General features: G+C 34.9%; 2 protein-coding genes, 2 long non-coding RNA genes and 1 pseudogene across 4 annotated transcripts; 4 read left to right on the forward strand and 1 right to left on the reverse strand.

Annotated features, from left to right (window-relative positions):
• The first annotated feature begins 2,663 nt into the window (after positions 1–2,663).
• LOC127904824 (uncharacterized) lies at positions 2,664–3,523 on the forward strand. Its single transcript, XR_008058267.1, has 2 exons — positions 2,664–2,765; positions 3,357–3,523. It is a non-coding gene; the product is annotated as an uncharacterized LOC127904824 (long non-coding RNA).
• A 1,588-nt stretch (positions 3,524–5,111) lies between these two features.
• LOC18108858 (BURP domain protein RD22) lies at positions 5,112–6,336 on the forward strand. The gene has a single exon (XM_024592061.2). The coding sequence runs from the start codon at positions 5,144–5,146 to the stop codon at positions 6,191–6,193; it is 1,050 nt and encodes a 349-aa protein (XP_024447829.1). The 5' UTR covers positions 5,112–5,143; the 3' UTR covers positions 6,194–6,336.
• A 240-nt stretch (positions 6,337–6,576) lies between these two features.
• Positions 6,577–7,979, reverse strand: LOC112325473 (uncharacterized). Its single transcript, XR_002979504.2, has 2 exons — positions 7,084–7,979; positions 6,577–6,989 (listed from the first exon to the last, which is right to left on the reverse strand). It is a non-coding gene; the product is annotated as an uncharacterized LOC112325473 (long non-coding RNA).
• Positions 7,980–11,396: 3,417 nt separating this feature from the next.
• Positions 11,397–15,703, forward strand: LOC7465891 (calcium-dependent protein kinase SK5). The gene is made up of 7 exons (XM_002325690.3): positions 11,397–12,085; positions 13,498–13,641; positions 13,777–13,929; positions 14,050–14,165; positions 14,814–14,981; positions 15,086–15,310; positions 15,469–15,703. Exons 1-7 carry the CDS (start codon positions 11,521–11,523, stop codon positions 15,607–15,609), a joined length of 1,512 nt encoding a protein of 503 aa, XP_002325726.1. The 5' UTR covers positions 11,397–11,520; the 3' UTR covers positions 15,610–15,703.
• A 285-nt stretch (positions 15,704–15,988) lies between these two features.
• Positions 15,989–23,790, forward strand: LOC7487146 (probable disease resistance protein At4g27220; annotated as a pseudogene).
• Positions 23,791–24,088: the final 298 nt, after the last annotated feature.

Consider the following 24,088-nt stretch of genomic DNA (forward strand, 5'->3'; position numbering starts at 1 on the left):
CCTCTCCTATTCATCCATTTCTCCTTCTTCTTCCCATATCTGTAATAAACAAACAACATATCTCCTATTTTATCATAAATCAACCTTCCACCACAAATCCGACCACCTCAACACTCAGTTTATCAACATCCCTATTCTGATTCAAATTTTATTAAGGATGATTCCCACATCAAGTAAGCAAAAATTCTCAAATTTTTGTTTGAATGATGCATCTTTTTTTATATTTTGTAATTAAATAAAACATGACTTATTTAACGGTTTTTTTTCATATTTTGTTAATTTTATTATTGAGTCGAAACCACACTTGGGATCTTATTGAACAACTTTATGATGTTAATATAATAGGTTGTAAGTGGGTGTACAAGCTAAAACACAAGTCATATGGGAGCATAGAAAGGTATAAAGCCAGGCTTGTAGCTAAAAGGTATAACCAAACTCATGGTCTCGATTATTTTAAGAACCTTTAGTTCAATTATTAAGGTTGTAACTATTCAAATCATATTGTTGTTGCTCTCAGTTTTAAGTGTGAAATTCGACAGCTTAATGTTCATAATGCTTTCCTAAATGGTGAGTTAGAAAAGCAGGTATACATGTCTCAACCTTCTGGATATGTGAACAGTAAATTCCCAACCAAAGTGTGTAGATTGAAAAAGGTTTTATATGGTGTGAAATAAACATCAGGAGCTTGGTTTCAAAGACTCGGTTCTGCTATTCTATAGTGGGGATTCAGCAATTCTAGGACTAATAGTTTTATGTTTCTACACTTTGGTGAATCCACAACTTTGATAGTCCTTGTATATGTTGATGATATAATCAACACAGATTTCTTCACTCATTGTTAAGCTTGACTTTGTTTTTGCCTTAAGAGACTTGGGGTAGTTATCCTACTTTCTAGGTATAGAGGTCTCTTACAATGAAGGCTCTATGAATTTGAGCCAAACCAAATATGTTTCAAATCTGCTGCATAGAACTGAAATGTTTGATACCAAACCAGTAAAAACACCTGATGTTGTTGGGCAGAATTTGTCAAAGTTTGATGGTAATTCTATAGAAAAGGTTACTCAATATTGAAGTGTAGTAGGGACACTTCAGTATCTTACAATAATAAGGCCTCACATAGCTTTTGTTGTTAGTAAGGCATGCCAATTCATGCAACAGCCAACCTTAGCTCACTGGCTTTTAGTCAAAAGGATCTTGTGGTATCTAAGAGGAACAATGCAAGTGGGTTATTGTTAAGTCCCTCAAGCCACTTGACAATAAAAGGATTCATAGATGTAGACTAGGGTGCTCAACCTGATGATAGGTGAAATTTAAGTGAGTATCTGGTTTATCTAGGGGGTAACTTAGTCTCTTGATCCTCTACCAAATAAAAAGTTGTGTCTCGCAGTAGTCTAGAATCTAAGTATCGAAGCCTTGCCTTAGCTACTGCTGAAATTGTTTGGATGTGAAAGTATTTAAAAGAGAAATGTTTATGAGAAGAAATAAAGATAGGAAGAAGAGAAGAGGCAGCAAAGATTGTAATGTTTTGAATATTAATGAGTTGGAAAATACAATAAAGCCCTTGAAGGCTTAAAAGTTGGAATAAATGAATGAGGGGTATAGTAGTAATTGTATAAAGAGATGATAAGTATAAATAGAAAGAAAAAAAAAAGAAGAGATCTGAATATTTGAGAGAGCAAACCGTGAGAGAGAAAGGAGAAAGAAAAAGAAGAGAAAATAGGGGAAAATAAGGGAAAAAGAAAAGAAGTTGGAGGAAATAAGTAAAAAGGGGTAAGATTATGCTTTAATGTGTATAATATGTTTTCTTTAGCTTTAATTTCGGTTTTGATAAATGTTAGGGTTATGAAATTTGTGTTTTGAGTTTAATTGATGAATTAAATTGAATGTTAGGGGCTGATTGTTGTGGTTAATTGATGATTTAGTTGATTATGGAAGATTGTGATGATTTTGAGTTATAGTTTTGTTTGAATGGTGATTTTTAAGTTAAAAATCAGGGGAGAACAGTAGGTTTCTGTTAAAATTCTGGGTTGGAGGTTGAAGATGACAAAATTTTGGTTTGGTCCCTCAATTTTGGAAAATTACAGTTTAGTCCCCAAACTTTGGAAAATTTGCAGAATGGTCCCTGAAGCATATTCCGAGATTCTGAATAGAATAACATATGAATTATGGACAGAATTACTGTATAGATAAGAGAATTTAACACTTTCAATTTAGTCCTCCAATTTGACAAAAATTACAATTTGACCCTAAAAATTTGGTAAAATTCCAGAATGGTCCTTGGAGTATAATGAGATGATCTAGACAGAAATGAGGACTAATTATGGTCAGAATTTCTGTATATTCATGGATTTATGATAAATTTTAGTTTGGTCCTCCAAATGGACAAAGTTACAATTTGACCCTTAAAAATAGGATAAATTACAAATTGGTCCCTAGCTGTAATATTAACTTTTGCAGATTGGTTTGATAAATAATTGAGGGTTATTTAGTGAATTATTATCAATTTTATTAGTTGTTTTATAATGGATTAGATTTCGGAAAAACCGTTAGATTTTTGGGTTTTTGGGAAAATAACTAGTTTAAGCTAAAAACATATAGGGTTATGGAATATACCCTTAGATAAGTGTATTAAATAGGTTATATATTCTTTCGAGTCGTTCTTGAATATGCCTCCTTTGTATTCAGATAATCCTGATATTCTACCGGCGGGACGTCAGTAGGATTTTCTTCGATATCAGCTTTGAGTTTTGTTGCTTTCGAGTCAGGTGAGTGGATAATTTTTCATATGCATGAGAAATATTATAAATATTTGATTTGTTAATATGAATTGGATCATGCTTCTTGATAATATATATGTTGATTATTATCCTTGTTATGATAAACATGATCAATTGTTGAATCCGAATTATTGATATGAACCAGTATATATATTCTGAATTGACTCTGAATTGATAGCTCCTCATTTGATTGATGTCATGAGTTGAGCCTTGAGATATGAATATGTCTGTTTGATTATGATTATGAACCTATGATATGTCAGTCAGAATACCCATGCTAACAGGGTAGTGTTAATCTTTGTGCACATCGTATCTGAACCCTAGTTGGTCGGGGGAGTCACCAACCTGTGTGGACTGATCATCCCACAGTACGGAGCCTCATGCTCATTGCATTTTGATTTTCTGACGAGTTTTACCATATGACATTCTTGTTATGGCCAATTTGAGAACACTTCCATAAGAACCTAAAGCCATACTTGTATATATATTTCTCATTGTTGTATTACCTCATGTGCGTATATTGAACGTTATCTACTCACTGAGTTGTTGAACTCACCCTCTCATTATTATTCTTTTCAGACTTATAGCTTGATAGCAGGTTACTTTTGTTGAACCTTCCGAACCTGCTTTTTGGTTGTACTTTGTACCTTTCCTTTATGTTTAGTTAGTGCTCCAAAACTCTGAACTTATATAAACTCTTGTATTAAGACAATTCAATTATATTATGAAGTTGATTTTGTTGTTAATGCTGCGTTGAACTCTGATTGAGTTAGGATAAGTTTGTGTGTAAGTTTGGGTTCGCATAGGTATGGAACCTTGGAGGGGAACCTTGCCTATGTGCCGGTCATGGATCCGGGATTCAGGTCGTGACAAAGATTGTATTTGGATTTATTTCAAATTGAATGAATAATCTGATTGCATACTTTCATTGCAATCGTTACACATATATATTCAAACTAAGAAAAACAGAACTGCAAACTTCTAGCATTAAATCATGCTGTGATCTGTTAAAATGATAACATATTAACTAACTCCTAGAGACTAGGACAGTAGCTCATTATTTGCATGAAAATTAGAAATAACAGAAACAGAAAAATCTTTGACAGCTCCTTCTTTGACAGCCCTTGAAGCAATCTTCAACAGGATGCAACCCTTGCTGCAAGAACTATGTGTTTCATGTTAGAACGAAGCACATAGAAATCGATCTTCACTTCATCTGAGATCAAGTTACAAGAGGAAAGATACAACTGCATTTTGTTATTACTGAAGAGCAGCTAGCAGATCTATTGACTAAGCACCTCACAAGTTCAAGGTTTTTGTTCCTCAAAACTCAGCTTTGTATAGTTTCCAAACCCTTTCACTTGAGAGGGGATGATAAACCAAGGCTAGAAGAGTCTGTTACGTGATTTACTTAACTTGTCATAGCTGTTTTACAGTTATACCAGCAGTCATTACAGCTGGTTTTCCTGCCTTCTGTAACCACCTTCTAAGGAACAATATATATATGATTTATTCTTTGGCTTCAAGCGATAAGAGAACAGAGAGATTTACTTTCTCAAATTCTATATGGAATATACATCTTTTCTTTCTTTATTCATTTATAAAGACACTAGTGGGTGCGACATCAGCACCCACTAATGGGATTTACTTTCCACTAGTGGGTGCTGATGGCGCAAAAGTGAAAGCTGCAACAGTTTGCCACTCAACTCATCAGCTTGGACTCCAGAGCATCTGGCGTTTGAACTTCTCTGAACTAAGCCAGGACCGGGAGTTTGACATTTTTGTGGTTACTGACAGTCTTTCTCGGGTTCCAACAAAGGATCAAGAAAAGACTCCATGACCATAGATCAAAGCTTGGTATTTATAGGCAAGGGACCTTGATTAATATTTAGTTTGTAGTGATTTGTACTTCCTAACCTGTTGTCACCCCCACTCTATTGTCGTAGTTGTTTGTGTTTGCAACGTTTAGCTTAACAAAAAGATCCTGAAAAGGCTAAAAAAGTTGCCTTAACAGGCTTTGAATCATCTATTGAAAACCTTGCTAGTGCTATTTTCTAGGTACTGGTAGCTCCCTCACCAGAACACAAAACATGCAAATCAAATGAATTATTTTGGAAAATTTACATTTTCAATCTATGTTTGGCAGAAAAGCCAAGAAAAGGTGGGATCCATCGGCAGAATTGCTTGATCTTCCCGCATATACTCACATGCCTAAAAACACATTTGTAAAAGATAATTATTACATTATTGGTGTATAGAACAAGCGACGGCATCACAAGTCCTTGTTTGTTTGTCCCACCAAGCAACTTGCAAGATGGCAAGTACTTGTTATAGTATTTGCTCACTTCTTCATTATCTTCAAAAAAATGTCTCTCGCCAATTCTTGTGCACTGCTCCTCCCCTTCTTTCTTACTCTCTCCCTCTACATCACCTTCTCCACCGCTGCTAATACCATCGGTGTAACCCACACGACAGTGGCTGTGGCTGCTGACAATGTCCCCTTACCAAAGAAAGTTGCCACCTTCCTCCCTAGCGATATTTCTCCACCTACTGAGAAGTATTGGTACTCAAGGTTGCCCAACACTCCATTGCCAAAAGCCCTGAGATATCTTCTACAACCTGGTCATTATCCTTCAATCACCAGAGAATTCGCTAATGAAAACGTAAGTGCTGCTGTTATCCTAAGAAGATATAGAATAACTTATAGCAAACGAGGCTACAAAAGAGGCGATAAAAAATCCCTAAACTCTGCCCTCCCTGACTCAACGATATTCTACCAGTACGACGATCTCCATCCAGGTAAAAAAATGAAAGTTCTTTTTACGGATAGTGGAACCAAGGTTAGTTTCTTGCCCCGTCAAGTCGCAGAGTCTATACCATTTTCGAGTGACAAAATACCAGAGATTTTGAAGTACTTTGCACTAGAAGTCAACTCAAAAGAGGCTCAGGTTATCAGAGAAGAAATAGGAGGATGCGAGGAGCCAAAGATGGAAGGAGAAGACAAATATTGTGCTACATCTCTAGAGTCATTAATTGATTTTACTGTTGAAAGGCTTGGCCAAAATGTTCGGGTACTCTCGACTGAAGCAGGCAAGAAGCAAGAGTATACGGTTTCAGCCGAAGTGAGAATGATTGGAGATCATAAAGCAGCAGTGTGTCACAAGATGAGATATCCTTATGCAGTGCACTATTGCCATGTAATCGCAGACACAGAGGTTGATGAGGTTCCATTAGTGGGTGCTGATGGCACAAAAGTGAAAGCTGTAACGGTTTGCCACCTCAACACATCAGCTTGGAGTCCAGACCATATGGCGTTTCAAGTTCTCAAAATTAAACCAGGACCTGCTGTTTGTCACTTTCTAGATAGTGATACTCTCGTTTGGGTGCCAAAGAAGGATAAAAAAATGACTCCATGACCATAGGTAAAAGCTTGGTATTGATCAGCAGAGGGCTTTAATAAGTTTGCTGCCTTGCTGTCGTTGCTGTTTATAATATGCATGTACTTCCGTCCCTTTCCCTGTTGTCGTTGCTGGTTATAATATGTATGTACTTCCGTCCCTTCCCTGTTGTCGTAGCTGTTTATGTTTGTCATACACACGCACCCCCTCACCCTGTTTTAGTGTGGAAGCCCTGGTTTTCTTAAGAAGAAGGTGATCCTGAAAAACCAGCCTTATCAGGTATTCACATTCAGAAGTACAGTTGCAATTGGGTATTACGCTTAGAAAATGTGCTCCCATAATCAATGGAAGAAACCTCGGTCAATAAATATAAGAAAAAAAAAACATGTATACATATATAGTAGAAAAAACATGGCAACCACAAAATATTTGATTATATTGTTTCACAGGGGACTGCCATCAACTTCATCCTGATACAAGATAACCATTAAAAAAAACCCAGCCTCAACGATATTCTACCAGTACAACGACCTCCACCCTGGCAAAAAGATGACATTTCTTTTTACTAATAGTGGAACCAAAGTTAGTTTCCTGCCTCGTCAAGTCGCAGAGTCCATACCATTTTCGAGTGACAAAAATACCAGAGATTTTGAAGTAGTTCCACTAGAAGTCACCTCAAAAGAAGCTCAGGTTATCAGAGATGAAATAGGAGGAGCCGAACATGGAATGAGAAGACAAATATTGTGCAAAATCTCTTGAGTCATTGATTGATTTAGTGTTGAAAGTCTTGGCCATAATGATCGGGTGCTATCGACTGAACCAAGCAAGAAGCAAGAGTATACTATTTCAGAAAAAAAGGGAAAATGATTGGAAAACATAAAGCAATTGTGTTTCATTAGATGAGATACCCATACGCAGTGCACTAATGCCATTTACTCGAAACAAAAAGATCCATGACGTCCCCACTAGCATGGGTGCTGATGTCGCAAAAGTGAAAGCTGCAACAGTTTCCCCTCAAATCATCAGCTTGGATTCCAGAGCATCTGGCGTTTGAAGTTCTCTAAACTAATCCAGGACCGGGTGTTTGACATTTTCGTGGTTACTGACAGTCTTTTCCGGGTTCCAACAAAGGATCAAGAAAAGACTCCATGACCATAGATCAAAGCTTGGTATTTATAGGCAAGGGACCTTGATTAATATTTAGTTTGTAGTGATTTGTACTTCCTAACCTGTTGTCACCCCCCTTCTATTGTCGTAGTTGTTTGTGTTTGCAACGTTTAGCTTAACAAAAAGATCCTGAAAAGGCTGAAAATCCTGCCTTGACAGGCTTTGAATCATCTATTGAAAACCTTGCTAGTGCTATTTTGTAGGTACTAGCTCCTTCACCAGAACATTCTTCTGTGTTTTTGCCAGTTGCTGGCTTGCTGCGTTTTCCCATCTGTGTCTATAAGCTTCTTCTTCTTTTTTTGCTGTGAAGTAACTAAAATTCTAAGAGATGGGACATTTTGGATGATGTGTGTGCTTCTTGCATGTGATCCAACTTTTGTATGAATTGAGGGGGTAAAACAGGACTTCAAAGCTGGCCTTTGTTCCTGTTCATCAGGACTGGGTTTGTTTCTGCGGGTTCCCGGAGGAGACCCTGAGAACCTATCTTGTGTACTCTCAGGTTTTATGTTATTTTTCTATTCGAATTAGGATTTTGATTATTATTATCCTGTAAAATTCGATTTAATAGTTATTTAAAAAGTTACAATCTCTATTCTGAGAGCAAACTATTAGAAAAGAATTACTTACTAATAAAACTCTCTGCGTGATCCATTTTGTAAACAATCTAGTTTTTCTTCTTCTTTCATTCATATTTTTCAAGGTAAATTCCATCATAGTTAAAATCACTTCAAAATTCAAACCAACGTTAATTTATGTCATATCAAATCATCAACAAACTAGAAAACAAAACATGCAAATCAAATGAATTATTTTGGAAAATTCCCATTTTCTGAATCTATGTTTGGCAGAAAAGCCAAGAAAAGGTGGGATCCATCGGCAGAATTGCTTGATTCTTCCCGCATACACTCACATGCCTGAAGACACATATGTAAAAGATAATTATTGGTGCATAGAACAAGCGACGACATCACAAGTCCTTGTTTGTTTGTCCCACCAAGCAACTTGCAAGATGGAAAGTACTTGTGATGGCATTTGGTTATTCAAGGGCCATACTATAAATATACTGTTCCCTTTTGTGCTTCCCATCCTGGTGGTTCTCAGTAAAAAAAAACACTAAAACAACGATGAATACAAAAGGTTTAATTTTACCCATCGTTTTAAATATTATTTTCCATGCTTGGAATGATGGATGCATCTGTATCTTACACATGAATTTGTTATAATTTAGTTAAGATATTTATAATTATTTTCCTTGAACATTTTATTAGGTTCGGTTAGTAATATAAAATTATAATTTTAAGGTGAAAAATAGTTTTTTTATTATATAATATCAAAACCTTGATGATCAAGTGATCACGAGTTTTCATTTCACTATATTTTTATTTTTTCTGATAAAATATAAGATAATATGAAACTTTACAAGTTTCAGGTCAAAAGAATTTTCTCTTGAATTAGGGTGTTACAAAATAATATAAAATCAAATATATTTAAGTGGTTAAAAACACAAATATATTTAATTGTAGATTGTTTGAAATCAATTCGCTAGTATAATTAAATTTAATTATAATATTTAATTTAAATTACATTGATAAATAAATTATATTTACATATTTAAAAAAGATAAAAATTGAATTCATTTTATTTTTTATATTACTCTCATTACCTCTGTCTTATTCTTTCAAAGGTTTCTTAAAAAAAAAAAAGGTAGACGTTTATTTTGAGAAGCTAGTTTTAATGTAAAGTTCTTCTTTTTAGTATTGTCAATTAAATGAGTTGATCTCTAATTTATTTTATATTATTTTTTAAAATTAAATTTCTTTTAAAACTATATTATTGACCCTCAAAATGATGCTAAACATGAAATTATATTAAAATCTTTGAATTCAATTCAATTTAAAGGATTCCTTAAAAAAACATAAACAAAAGCATAAGATAAAATAAATTTGTTTTTGAAATAATTTTAAAGTTAATTTTTATATTTTTAAAACAAAATATATAAAAAAAATATTTTCTTGTCTCTATTTTTTTTCATTCCAAAATAGTAACAAAGTTTTTATTTTTATTATTTATTGTCCAGGTAAGTTTTCTCTTGAGACACGTCCCAGCATCTACCGTATCATATGTATCCCCAATAAAAATAGGTATAGAACCACACCATAGATGTATAGAGAAATTGGATCGCTCTTCAATTATATAATTTTTTTGTTTATCAATTCAAACGCATTACTGTTACTGCTATATATATAACTATATACTAAAAATGTATAAACTTTTACGATGAACATTAATGCACAATAAATACCTTTTTTCTGTTTTAATAATTAAACTTTATTTTATAACTTTACAGTTTCTTAAAGAGTAATTTATTATTCACTTAAAAGTTAATAGATGTGTTCTTTTCATATCAACTATAAATTCTCTAATTTTAATTAGAGTTACAGAACCATTTTAACAAGTAAACCAAAAATTTAATTGATACAAGATTTAAACTGGTTTAAGTTTTTTTTAAAAAATAAATTAGAGAAGGAAGTGGTCGCGTGTTTGGGAATGTGGTTGCGGTTACTTTTGAAAGTGTTTTTCACTCAGAAAAGTATGTCAAGAATATTTTTTTATTTTTTAAAAATTATTTTTGAGATCAACACATAAAAATGATTTGAAAACATCAAAAACATATTAATTCAAAGAAAAAAATTAAATTTTTTTCAAAAGCGTTTTTGAAACGCAGTGCCAAACACAGGTTAAAATTCACAGATATTTTCTTACAAAATTTATTTTTATATGGAATTGTTTATTGTTTTTTTAAAATACAAAACTTTGAATAAACTTGAATCATCTTGATCTAATTAATATAACATTTGAATTGGTATAAGATTTTTTTTAAAAAAAATAAACTAGAGAAGGAAGTGGTGTAATTTAATTAGGTTAAAATTCGCTGATTTTTATTACAAAATTTATTTTATACGGATTGTTTTAATATATTTTTTAAAAATAAAACTTGAATTAATTTTTTTATTTGAATTCATAGTTTATATAAATCAAGTTTTAAAATTATAAATCCAATTTGAATACTCTATTTTTATAACATTAAAAAGACGAACTAAAATCCAATCCAAAATATCTTTTATTAAAAAAAAATCATGAATCATTCGAACAGAAAAAGAATTATTTTTTGAGTTATGAAAGTTGTTCTTAATTCTGGACAATCAAAGCCCAAGTTGTAGGTTTTGCTCCTAAAATAATGAAAGACTGTGGCCACTTGATCGCAAACCACAAGCCAAAGCAGCCCATAGAAAAGGGAGAAAGGTATCTCAGACAGACAAGAGAATTTGTCTAGATCTCAGTTAGGGAAAAAGTTAGATACACAGTCAGCTAGAGAGAGAGAGAGAAAGAAAGAAGCTCTAATCGAAATCTAGATAGAGAGAGAGAGAGACTCGTGTCCATGTCCTAAAAGAGAATCTAGTCTACTCATCATAGATTTAATTGCAACTTAGTCCCTATAGTTTATTAAGACTAATTGATTAAACCTTGTAGTATATAAAAATACTTAAATAGTCCTTGGTTAATCCATTGGGTTTTTTTTTTTTCATAAAATCCTTCTTTTCTCGTTAAATTTCTTCAGCTTACCTACTTCTACTTTTCTATTTATCAAGAAACAAATAAATTAAATAATAACATAAATTCAACTAAGGACCTAGATAATCTAGGACCTAGGATGGATTTAAAAAAAAAATAGAAGAAAGTTGACTTGACGAGAAACTTTGTCAAAATCCAATTTAACTTTTTTAATTTCTTTTTATAAAATGATGTAGTTTTTACTTTAAAAATATTAAGAAAACATTATTTTAATTAACTTGAATCAACATAAATTAACCTATTAAACTTGTAAAACATTTCTTGGACTGGATCATAGGTAAACGGTCAACAGGGTTTAATAACTTTGATTTTAAAAAAATTTGTATTAGTATATAATTTATGAAACTACAAATACTAATGAATGAGTTGTTTCAGACTATAAGGAGTAAGCTATAGTTTACCCATTTATCAGACAGCGCAAAAAGTCTTCTGTCTCAGTTCTCATCACTAGAGAGAGAGAGAAAAGGAGAGAGGGATTCAAGACCCAAGACTGAAGCTTTTTCTTGAGTCCTTTTGAACCTGCTCCAGGTTTTGAGTCTCTAACCATGGATGATCAACCAAAACCCTCATCGTCTAGTGCTCCACCACTGTCATCAAGGCCTAAATGGGTGCTTCCTTACAAGACCCAGAACTTAAGAGACCATTACAGCATAGGGAGGAAGCTTGGTCAAGGGCAGTTTGGTACGACTTTTCTTTGTACGCATAAAACCTCAGGAAAAAAGTATGCTTGCAAGTCAATACCAAAAAGAAAGCTTCTTTGCAAAGAAGATTACGAGGATGTGTGGAGGGAAATCCAGATAATGCACCATTTGTCTGAGCACCCACATGTGGTTAGGATTAGTGGGGCATACGAAGATATTTCTTGTGTTCACTTGGTGATGGAGCTTTGTGAAGGAGGTGAGCTTTTTGATAGGATTGTTAAGAAAGGGCATTATAGTGAAAAAGAGGCTGCTAAATTGATGAAAACTATTGTTGGGGTTGTTGAGGCATGCCATTCACTTGGTGTCATGCATAGAGATCTTAAGCCTGAGAACTTCTTACTTCATAGTGTTGAGGAGGATGCTCCTCTTAAGGCCACTGATTTTGGGCTTTCTGTGTTCTACAAGCCAGGTCTGGTTCCTTCACTTCTTGGGTGTTACCTTTTTTCCCAATTTTTTTAATGTTTTGCTTGTGTTTTCTTTGATGGGTTTTATTTTTCTTCAGATTTAGTGTTTGTTTTGGTGCTATTGATTGAATTTAGATTTGGGTTGCCTGCTTTCTTGACTGACTTGATTAAGATTTTGATCTGGGATTATGTGTGTGTTCATTCACTGTATGTCCAAAACCCTCGTTATCATTATATTTACTACCTTAGTTGGGATTGATTTTTGATAATTGGGACTTTACTAATACAATTGATCATCACTAAGACACTAATGTCTCTGGCTCCAACTTGCACAATCTCTTGAAATGCTTTTGAATTGAACACCAAATGTTCAATGAGCTTGTTTCAAGGAGTGATTGATCCCTTCATTCAGAAATGTGGCCCTTGAAGTCTTGGACATTGACCATTCAAAATGAACCTGCATCATTTTTCTGGTCAAGCATGTCCATGCATTTAATAAGGGCTTTGAATACTTCCGTGCTTGAAATAGTTGATTTTATCTTGAAGTGGGGGACTCAATCAGGGCCATTGCATTGTTGGACAAAAGAGCCTTTGCCAACTATCGCAGCGTGCTCCCAGCAGTCAATGTTTCAATAATTAACCAAGAAATATATAACTACAATGTGGTTGTACTTCAAAGATTTTGTTTCTTTTCCCTCGACCAAAGTTATTTGATGCTCAATACTCTCCATTCTAGTGCTCTAAGATGAGATAATTGCTTAGAATTAGTCACAAGTTGCTTGCCAGTACCTCATACGATCCCTTAACATGTCTGCACGAAGTTGATTATTTTTTGGTAGCTATTTTACTTCGAATGTGTTAGTCCTTGTGTTGAATGAATTAAATTTGATTCATTTTCTAGAGGTTCTAGCAGTGCATGCTTCACCTCTCTTCTCCCTCAACCATTTCAGTTATTCTTCCAGCTTTCCTTTCTTTTCCTCTTGTTGAAATCCTGAGTGTTCTCATCTTAAAGTTTTCTCAAACCTGATTATTAAAATCTCTCTCTCACCTCATCTATACGTGGACAGTTTGGCCTCGTATAGGTTATCAGATTCTTATATAAATGTCATTTACACATTTTCTTTTGGAAAAAAAACTCCTTTGGTTTATTGTAAGCTTCTGCATCCTGGGAAACAACTTCTGTCTTATGATTTACAGTATGCGTGTTTGCCTGCATGTACCTGTAAACTTCATAACAATGATTCTGAATAAATAGAAATCTTCAAACTGGATTGTAGTCAATTATTGCGTCACATTTCAAAATTACAACCTTTTGCCCTCATTGCTCAGAAACCATTGCTATTTAACACAACCTTATCATCGTTTAATATTGTTGTCTGCCTCAGTCTGACGCATACTTAATTATGTGGATTTTCAGGCGAAACTTTTTGTGATGTTGTTGGGAGTCCATACTATGTTGCGCCAGAGGTATTGCGCAAACATTATGGACCTGAAGCAGATGTATGGAGTGCAGGAATTATTTTGTACATACTATTAAGTGGTGTACCGCCTTTTTGGGCCGGTAATAATTCTTTTATTCCTGTACTGATGGCAAATCAAGTTCTGGATAGGGATGGTTACTAAGAATTGAGTTTTTCTGCTACTGACTTGTACTGACAATAATTTCTTTCTTCGTTTACTCTGCTATAAATGTCAGAAACTGAAATCGGGATCTTCAAGCAGATATTGCAAGGCAAATTAGATTTTGAATCTGAACCATGGCCTAGTATTTCAGACAGTGCCAAGGATCTGATTAGAAAAATGCTTGAACGGAATCCAAAGAAAAGACTAACTGCTCATGAAGTACTCTGTAAGACTCTTCAATTTTCTTTAAACAGGGATTTAGGAGTATTAGGCTTAAACAAGTTCCAGCACAGTGATTATTGATGGATGTTGCTACATCATGATACCTATGTGACCTGTGGTGCAGGCCACCCATGGATCGTGGATGACAGGATTGCCCCAGATAAACCTCTTGATTCTGCTGTTTTATCGCGGCTGAAACAGTTCTCTGCAATGAACAAGCTTAAGAAGATGGCTTTGCGTGTAAGGTTCTTGCAGATGTGTATTAGTTTTCTTGGATTATATTATTGGTTCCGTTGAAAAAAACTATGACTAAATCAACCATGTTGATTGTTAAGTAAAGTGTTACCTCTAAAAAACCAGGGCCTAGTGATGCTTCAACTATTTGCATGACAACTACTTTATTTGGTGGTCCTTTTATTGACTTCTTTGCTTGCATACACAGAGATAAGAAAAGTGCTTGCATACACATAGATTAGAAAAGTCAACAGTCCTTAATATCATATTTAACATGGTGTCGGAGTCATTTTCCAAAAGATCATCAACTTAGTTGTCAAACTCAGTATCTCACTCATAATGGATTCAATACGAACATGGAATGTTAAAGAAACATGAAGATAATATAAATAGAGGGATACTGGATATATAGTACTCTACTTGCTTAAGTTTTATATCTTAGTTGTTTAACATATTCAATGAAATTTTAATTTTTTTCATTTGTTTGGTAACTCAGTGCTCATAATTAATTTTGATACCTGGAACAAACTTATACAGACTCACTTGCACGCACTTGCTCACATATGTGTGTAGCTATTAGTGTAGCTATGTTTGTATGCTGTAATGCTGACCTCAACTGAACTGATGCGTAGTGATTCTTGTAATGAATTTTAGGTCATAGCAGATAGGCTTTCTGAAGAAGAGATTGGTGGTTTGAAAGAGTTGTTCAAAATGATAGACACAGACAACAGTGGAACAATAACTTTTGATGAATTAAAAGATGGATTAAGGCGAGTAGGCTCTGAACTAATGGAGTCTGAGATAAAGGATCTGATGGATGCTGTAAGAGAACTTGCTCGAATCCTCTGTAGTTTCTGTTTTGTTTTTTCGACCATTCAGTTAACTTGAAAATGAACAAGTGCATGCTTTGTGGGTATGTTTGGCAGGCTGATATTGACAACAGTGGAACAATTGATTATGGTGAATTTCTTGCTGCCACTGTGCACTTGAATAAATTGGAGAGAGAGGAAAATTTAGTGTCTGCTTTCTCATTCTTCGACAAAGATAGCAGTGGATACATAACCATTGATGAGCTTCAACAAGCTTGCAAAGAGTTTGGCCTAAGCGAGCTCCACCTTGATGAGATGATTAAAGAAATCGATCAAGATAATGTAAGTCCATTATGTACTGTCATTTCAATCCATTTTTTCCCTCTTAAAATAAAGAATCTTGGAGCTTTACTCGGACAAATCATTCAGAAGCACATTACATTTGTTTCGGGAGTTGTAGGAGCTTCTGACAACATGTGATCATGGAAATTGTGTTGCAGGATGGACAAATAGACTATGGTGAATTTGCTGCAATGATGAGGAAGGGCAATGGAGGAATCGGGAGGAGAACAATGAGAAGCACATTTAACTTGGGAGATGCCCTAGGACTCACTACCAATGGATCTAAAACATCTGATTGATGCTCAGATAAACTATGTTTAACTCTCTGCCATACTTTTTGCAAATATTGGCAAATCTTAATCTTTATGAATGGCCTGGCCATAATTTTGCTTCTCTGTTTTATATATCCGACTGGTTTACATGCGCTTCCGTAAAAGCTGGGGAGCTCAGGTACTTGGGGGTTGGTTAGGCTTCGGGAACCAAAAATGCTACAAAGTAAATCCATGCTGAGCATGTGGGATATAGACAGTGCACTGTTGCACCATCGTGTGTTATTGTGGCAGAGAAAACTACAAATCAAGGAAGTTATTGATAGAGTTTTCCTTGGTCTTTTTAGTTTGTTTTGATATTTTAATATAAAAATAAATTTTAAAAACTAAAAAATATTATTTTAATATATTTTAAAATAAAAAAAATATTTTAAAAAATAATAGCTCTAAATAAGTTTTCAACCATACCACAACGCATCGCCAAATATATCCTTAGTTTCTGTCTTTCTGAGCAAGTTCTTGGAACCTAAAACTCATTTAACACTGGAAACTCAAGTATTAATTTCTTGTAAGGTTTCCACAACATATATTTTTGATTAAATACTATACAATAAGATATTCTAAAGGTATATTATACGTGGAAGGTATGATATTAAATATTAATTCCATGGGATTATCCCTGATTACAAGGTAAAGTACAGTAGATTGATGTGCCTTTATCATTTCAATTGCTACTGTAAGAATATCTTCCACACCTACAATTGTTTTACAGTAATTTCCTTTCCCTTACACCTCCATTTTCTAAACCTTTCTCTTTGTTCTTATTTTATTTATTTTTTTCTGATTTGAGCAAAACCATCACGTAGTTGGGGAATAATTTTCAGGCACAGGTAAACTATATGTTCGTTATTTTTCTCATTTTTATACCATACTGTTTTCCATGCTTAATTGCTTGATTTTTGCAAGGCGTATTGGTTATCCTCAACCTTTTGACTAGCTCTGGAATTTGTTTTTCAAAAAAAAAAAAAAAAAGGCAAGTTGTAGGTATTATATAAGAAAAGGAGCAATCTCTTTCATATCATCATATATTCAGATCTGCTTCTTTCTTTCTTTTTCATATAAATACTTATAAAATTGATCTTTTTAGATGAATATAAAAGATTTATAATAGATTAATCCTAGAACAAACTTGAGTCGATGAGTCAATCCAGAAACTATTAACCCAAAGCTTAACTAGGATTGAGTTTTATTTTGAATCGATTTATAAATTGATATGATAAAATCTAGTTTGACCTAGTCAAAATAAGTCGAGTTGGTTGACTCAACCGAATCAATTTCAAAGATTTTTTAATTTTTTTATTTAAAATAAGATAATATTTTTGGGTCCAAAACAACATGATTTTATTGTAAAGAAACTAAAATGTTATTGTTTTAGATTAATCTAACAAACATAGAACACGGGATTTGAATGGGCAACTCTTGACTTATTATTTTAGGTTTAGAATGTTTTTTTAAAATTAATTTAACTTCAATTAATTACATTTTTGTGTGAATATTTTGACATCTATGTATTTTTTATACTTTAGGGCCTCGTTACTGAACTTGGAGCAAAAAAATGGTTCGATAAAATGATCCATTTTGGAATGATGTTGAAGATATGAAAGATGGTAGCATGAAGTGCAAGTTTTGTGGGCATTTATTTGCCAACTACACTTCCATTTCGAGGATCAAATGGCATTTATCAGGAGAGAGAGGGCATGGTGTTTCCATTTGTGGTCAGGTGCCCAGAGAAGTTCAAGAAGCCGCCTTCCTAGCTATGCATGGTGGCAGCAAAAGACATAAAATCTTAGCAAGTTCAAGCAACGCTAATGATTATGCCATGTCAGCCAGCCCAGAAGAACGAAACAATAAAGTCGACAGTTTGGCTGGAGACCCAGGAAGGATACAAGCATTAGATATAATGGGTCAAGCAATTGAAATAAACTGGGATGAGCTCCATAATTTGTTAATGGAGGATGATTTAGAGAACGGGACTGGAGAAGTAGCGCAGCCTGGAGCAGGATCTAGCTCTTTCAGAGGCGTTAAATACAACACAAGTGAGACCAGAGGAGATCCATTACCTACTAGCTCTACAAAGCTAGTGGGTCGAGCATTTGAAGAGAATACGAATATGATATGGTCCTGGTTAATGAATGACGACGTATCAATCATTGGCATTTACGGGATGGGAGGAGTTGGGAAGACGACAATGTTGCAACATATCTATAATGAGCTTCTCAGAAGACCAGACATTTCTTATCATGTTTATTGGGTTACTGTGTCTCGAGATTTCAACATTAATAAATTACAGAACAATATCTCAAGGCGTATAGGTTTAAATCTTTCCAATGAAGAGGATGAGCTGCATAGAGCTATGGAATTGTCAAAAGAACTAACGAAGAAGAAAAAATGGATTCTCATTTTAGATGATTTGTGGGACTTTTTTGAGCTACACAGAGTGGGGATTCCTGTCTCATTGAAAGGATGCAAGCTGATTATGACAACTCGATCAGAGAGGATTTGTCAACAGATAGGTAGCCAACATAAAATCAAAGTGAAGCCACTTTCTAAGAGAGAAGCTTGGACTTTGTTCATGGAGAAACTTGGACATGACATAGCATTCTCTCCAGAAGTGGAACGAATTGCAATAGATGTTGCAAGGGAATGTGCGGGTTTGCCTTTGGAAATTATTACAATTGCAGGAAGCTTGAGTGGAGTGGATGACCTGCATGAGTGGAGGAATACATTAAAGAAATTAAAAGAATCAAGATTGAAGGACATGGAAGATGAGGTATACCAATTATTGAGGTTTAGTTATGACCGGTTAGATGATTTTGCATTACAACAATGTCTCTTATATTGTGCATTATTTCCTGAAAATCGTGTTATTACAAGGGAGGAGTTGATAGGACATTTGATCGACGAGGGAATAATGAAAGGAGCAAGGAGCAGACAATCAGCATATGACGAGGGCCACACAATGCTTAATAAACTTGAAAATGTCTGTTTACTGGAAAGATTTATCTATGATAATGGTGTTAGAGCTGTCAAGATGCATGATTTGATTAGGGACATGGCCATCCAAATTCAGCAAGAGAACTCTCAAGGCATGGTTAAAGCAGGTGCACAAATAAGAGAATTGCCGGCTGCAGAGGAGTGGACGGAGAATTTTACGAGAGTTTCACTAATAGAAAATCAAATTGAAGAAATTCCCTCAAGCCATTCACCAAGGTGTCCCACTCTTTCAACTCTATTGCTATGTCTTAATCAAGGGTTGCGATTTATTGCAGATTCATTTTTCAAGCACTTGCTTGGGCTCAAGGTCCTCGATCTATCTTACACATTTATTGAAAAGTTGCCTGATTCTGTCTCTGACTTGATAAGTCTCACTACATTATTGCTCATTGGCTGCGAGAACTTAAGGGATGTACCATCATTAAAAAATCTCAGGTCATGTTCCCAAATGACATTCAACAACTGATCATTTTTTATTGTGGTGAAAAGGAGTTTCCTAGTGGGATATTACCTAAACTCTCTCATCTGCAAGTCTTTGCATTAGAGGAGGAGATTCCTAGTGCTCCGATAACAGTCAAAGAAAAGGAAGTAGGGTGCTTAAGAAAGTTGGAAACTTTGGAATGCCATTTTGAAGGTTACTCTGATTTTATGGAGTATCTCAAATCTCGGGATGAGACCCAATCACTAAGCACATACCAAATTTTTGTAGGACAGTTTGAGGAATATGAAATAAAAAGTTATTATAGAGGTAAAACTGTTTGGTTGGGTAACTTGGGTATCAATAAAGATGGAGATTTTCAGGTCATGTTCCCAAATGACATTCAACAACTGATCATTTTTTATTGTGATGATGTTTCCTCTCTTATAAATTATGCAATTGATCTGAAGGTCATGGACAATTCCTATTGCAATAACATGGAGAGCTTGGTTTCATCTTCTTGGTTCTGCGGAGCTACACTTCCATCTCCATCTTATAAAGGTATATTTTCATATCTTAAAAAGTTGCATTGTTATGGATGTAGAAGAACGAAGAAGTTGTTCCCTCTTGTCTTGCTGCCAAACCTCGTAAACCTGGAATGTATTAGAGTTGAAGAATGTGAAGAAATGGAGGAGATAATAGCAACAAGTTCAAATGAAGAAGGATATATGGGTGAAGAAAGCAGCAGCAACATCGAATTCAAACTACCAAAGTTAAGAATTCTAAAATTGTATGAATTACCAGAACTGAAAAGTTTTTGTAGTGCAAAACTGATCTGCGACTCTCTCCAACAAATTGGGATAGTAAAATGTCAGAAGCTGAAGAGAATACCGATTTATCTTCCGTTACTTGAAAATGGCCAGCCATCTCCTCCCCTTTCTCTTAAAGAAATCGAGATATATCCAAAAGAATGGTGGGAGTCAGTGGTGGAGTGGGAGCAACCTAAAGCTAAGGATATCCTTCGTCCCTTCGTAGAGTTTTTGGGAGCCGACGAATACGAGTTATCCCCCATATAGGTAGGCATATTGTTCTAATTCCTCTCTCTCTCTCTCTCTCTCTCTCTAATTTAATTTTAGTGAATTAGCCTCAACCATAACCATTTCATGATTGATGTATGTATATTAGTAAGGAAGCAAGACGAAGACAAGTGAAACATTTGGAGAGCAACACATTCTGGCCAATTCATCTACAAGGTTTTCTCAAGACCATTACACTCCTTTTTTTGTTGTTATCATCCCAACCTTTAAAAAAAAAATTCTTACTGATTTACATGCATTAGCCTCATTTTGTTTATTTTTTTGTAGGCAGATGGTGAAGGAAGACAACGTTCTGATTTACATGCATTGAAAGAGAGCATTGATTCAAAGTCTTTACTGTTGAACAATATTTTGCTGGAAAGAGATTGAATGCTTTTTATTCTTTTGAGATCGATGATTATGATGGATTTGGAATGGTTCCTTTCGGAAGACCTGTGAGTATCATGCCTACACTCTACCATGTTTTAATTTCTCTCTCTGGCCATCTCCTACTCCTTCTCTTAAAAGAAAGGATTATATATCCAAAGGAATGGTGGGTTTGTTCGGAACTGATATCCTTGACAATGACAGCCATCTCCTCCCCCTTCCATCTATATGAAACCAGAAGAACGGTGGGAGACAATAGTGGAGTGGGAGCATCCTGATGCTAAGGATGTTCTTCTAGTCATCGCTGTTTTATGTCTTGGTATGCATGTTTGAATTCCTGTCTATCTGAGTATCTCTCAACCACTCACGATTCATCTTATATGATTTCAGATACGATTCGTCCAAAAGGAAGTGATATGTTCTACTTGTATGTGTGCTTCTCAAAAACCCTTTGATTATGTTCTCCATTTTATAAACTGTTTCTGTTCTGCCACGCAGGTTGGAGTGCAAAAACCATCAAAGAACTGGCAAGAACCCCGCAAATTCCAAGAAGCTGACTTCATGTTTGGCCTTTATATCATACAAGTGAGAGGATGTCCTGCTATCCTTTGCGACTCAAAAATCATTTTCTTAGTGGTAAGCCTTAATCCTCAGTCATTTTCTTTTTTGAGATTTCTTCTTTCCCATCTCTCTGCTTCTTTTTTCTTAACTTATATCTCCCTACATGCCCCTTCCTTATGGTCTAGGAATCATGCTATCTTGGAGCACTGAAAGATCTAATCATCGACTTGTAGGTAATTTCGTCAAATTTTCCTAGCCATGCTTGTTAGACCAGTCTTACTCTTGATTTGTAACGATAGGTTCATTTTTTAAAGGTTTCCATCTATGATTCTTAATTGTGCAGCATATGCTCACACAATCAAATTTCCATGTGGATTCAGTGTTATGACAAATCTGATTTCTTTCTCTGTTTGGAGTTCATGAAATGCCTATCAAATTTGATGTAAGCCTCTCGATCTTCACTTGATCATTTCTTTGGTTTGTACAAGTCTTGTATCTCTGGTATCTGTTTCCTTCAGCTTCTGGTTTGTATAAGTCTTCCCCCTTGCAGATGTTCTCCTAAGGACTCCCTGTTATCTTGATCTTCTGTTTTATTTTGTCCTTGTGCCTGATTCATGATTGGTACTTGATATGACTTCCAAGTTTCTTGGCTATTTTCTTTTCTAGCCTTTTATGTTATATTGCTGGTCTTCATCAGATACTTTTCTTCACATGCCTTTATAACTGGTGAATTAGCTAGCATACAGTACAGACTGATCGAATATGGAGATGGAGTTCCTCAAGTAATAGGCTAAACATATTGTATGGCAGATTGGTACATTGAACGAGGCAATTGAGTTAATAACAGGAATGTGACTCATGTAACCGGACTTTGTAAAAACGGAAGTTTCTGAGTAGTCGAATGAGCATCTGTCACAGAGAGACTATGTGGATGGCCTAAAAAATTCAAACATGGAATAGCTTAAAAAGACATAATAAAATGCCTATTTATTGGATCAGGCTTAATTTTTTTAGGTTATTTTACAAGTAGTTTTTTTATTAAGAACCTCTGTCTTTCATTAGGCTGTTGGATCTCTTGAAATTAAGCCTAAATAATGATGTTTGGGTTCATTTTATTATTTTTTCTAGATTTATTTGGATATATTGTTTTATTTTGGATTTTGTGTTAATTTTCTTTATGCTTTTGGATTTTGATTTGTTTTCTAGTAGAAATAAGGTTTTTTGACTTATTTAATGGTCTTGTAAACCTCTACAAATATTATTATACTTATTTTTAGAATAAAACTGTGAATTTAACCTTTTTGCTCATAAAAAATCTAAGTCTTCTCTGTGTTTGTTTGCTATCTTTCTATCTTCTACCTGCATTAGTGACCTCTCTCAATGGAGTTGTATGCTTGGAGATGAATGAAGGCCAAGCTTTTCACTCATTTGTTTGTGTGATTTATGCATGATTTTTTTAAAAAAAAATTTATGAAGAGGCATCCAAGTTTTCTTTTTGGAATTTCCTTTAAAGGGCCACTGACAGTTCCTAACTACGTGTTCTTGGTTTAAGATCAACTTTTAGAATTCATAATCGTTTAGTGGTTTTGATGCACTTTCTCTTAACCTTCAGAATATGTAACAGTGGAGATGAGGGCATGGGACCAAGACTTTGGCACTCACTCTTTCCAAATTCAATTTATACTCACTTAATCACTGCTGAAGCCTACCATCGCAGGTTTGTTGGTACAATTCCTTAAAATGCACTGATATTGCTTTCGAGTACCTTCTGCAGTGCAACAACATGTTGCTTGGAGTTGATTTTTCTTCAGTTCTGCTTTCGATGTAACATTAATTTCTTTTCTTTTGAGGTTTTTCCTGATCTGATAATTAAAATGTTGGTCTGTTTTTCTGTCACTCATTTTAATCTTGCTGTAAACTGCTGTAGTTTCTATTTATTTTTTCAACCAGTTAATTGAGTGGTAATTGAACAAATTCCTTGTGGGTTTTTGGCAGGTTGATGTTGACAACAGTGGAGCAATTGATTCATTTCTTGCTGCAACTGTGCACTTGACTGAGTTGCAGAATTCACTGACAAAGATGTTATGGTTACAGAATCATTGTTTATGTTCACCAAGCCTGCAAATAATTGGCTTAAAGAAATCGTGGAAAACTTGCTGCATTGGTGACAAAGGTAATGGAGTAAACCGAAGGAGAACAATGAGAAGCAAAACTAATCCGGGAGATGCTTCACGACTCGCCGCAAATACATATCAAAATCTGTTCGATAAAACAGCAACAGGCAGCTCTTAGGCTTGTAGCAGAAGAAGAGCAAATCCACCCGCAAAACACAGCCTCCTGATCGAGTAAGAAGACATAAAGAGCTAGAAGCAGCTAACATAGGAAATTAACCACTGTGATCATGCCGTGGGTTAGCAGAAGCAACAACGAGACCTCCGTCCGATCAAGATTATGACTACAACAAGGAGAATCCCTTTCGCCTGAAGGGCTACAGCACTGGATCGATAGCATCACGTTTAAAGAGATCCAAGCTCATGTTTGAAAACGGAAAAGAAGAAGATTATTGGCGTAATGCTGGACTGTATTTATTGGGGAGTTAGCTATATAATGATATATTTTCTGTAAACCTGGAAGAGATTAGAGTTTTTGATTGTGAGAAACTGGAGGAGATAGTAGGAAATAGATCAGATGAATAAAGGATTATGAGTGAAGAAATCTTCAGCAGCAGCACTGAATTCAAACTCCCAAAGTTAAGAAGTATGAGATTGTATGAATTACCAGAACAGAAAAGCATTTGTAGTTCAAAATTGATTTGCGATTCTATCAAAAAATTTTGGATAAGAAAATGCCAGAAGCTAAAGAGGATGCCAATTTGTCTTCCGTTGCTTGAAAATGGCCAGCCATCTCCTCCCCCTTCTCTTGAGGATATTGATATATATCCTAAAGAATAGAGGGGTCAGTAGTGGAGTGGGAGCATCCTAACACTAAGGATATCCTTGTTCCCTTTGTAAAG

This window comes from Populus trichocarpa, unplaced genomic scaffold (assembly GCF_000002775.5).
Source record: "Populus trichocarpa isolate Nisqually-1 unplaced genomic scaffold, P.trichocarpa_v4.1 scaffold_25, whole genome shotgun sequence".
NCBI lineage: Eukaryota > Viridiplantae > Streptophyta > Magnoliopsida > Malpighiales > Salicaceae > Populus > Populus trichocarpa.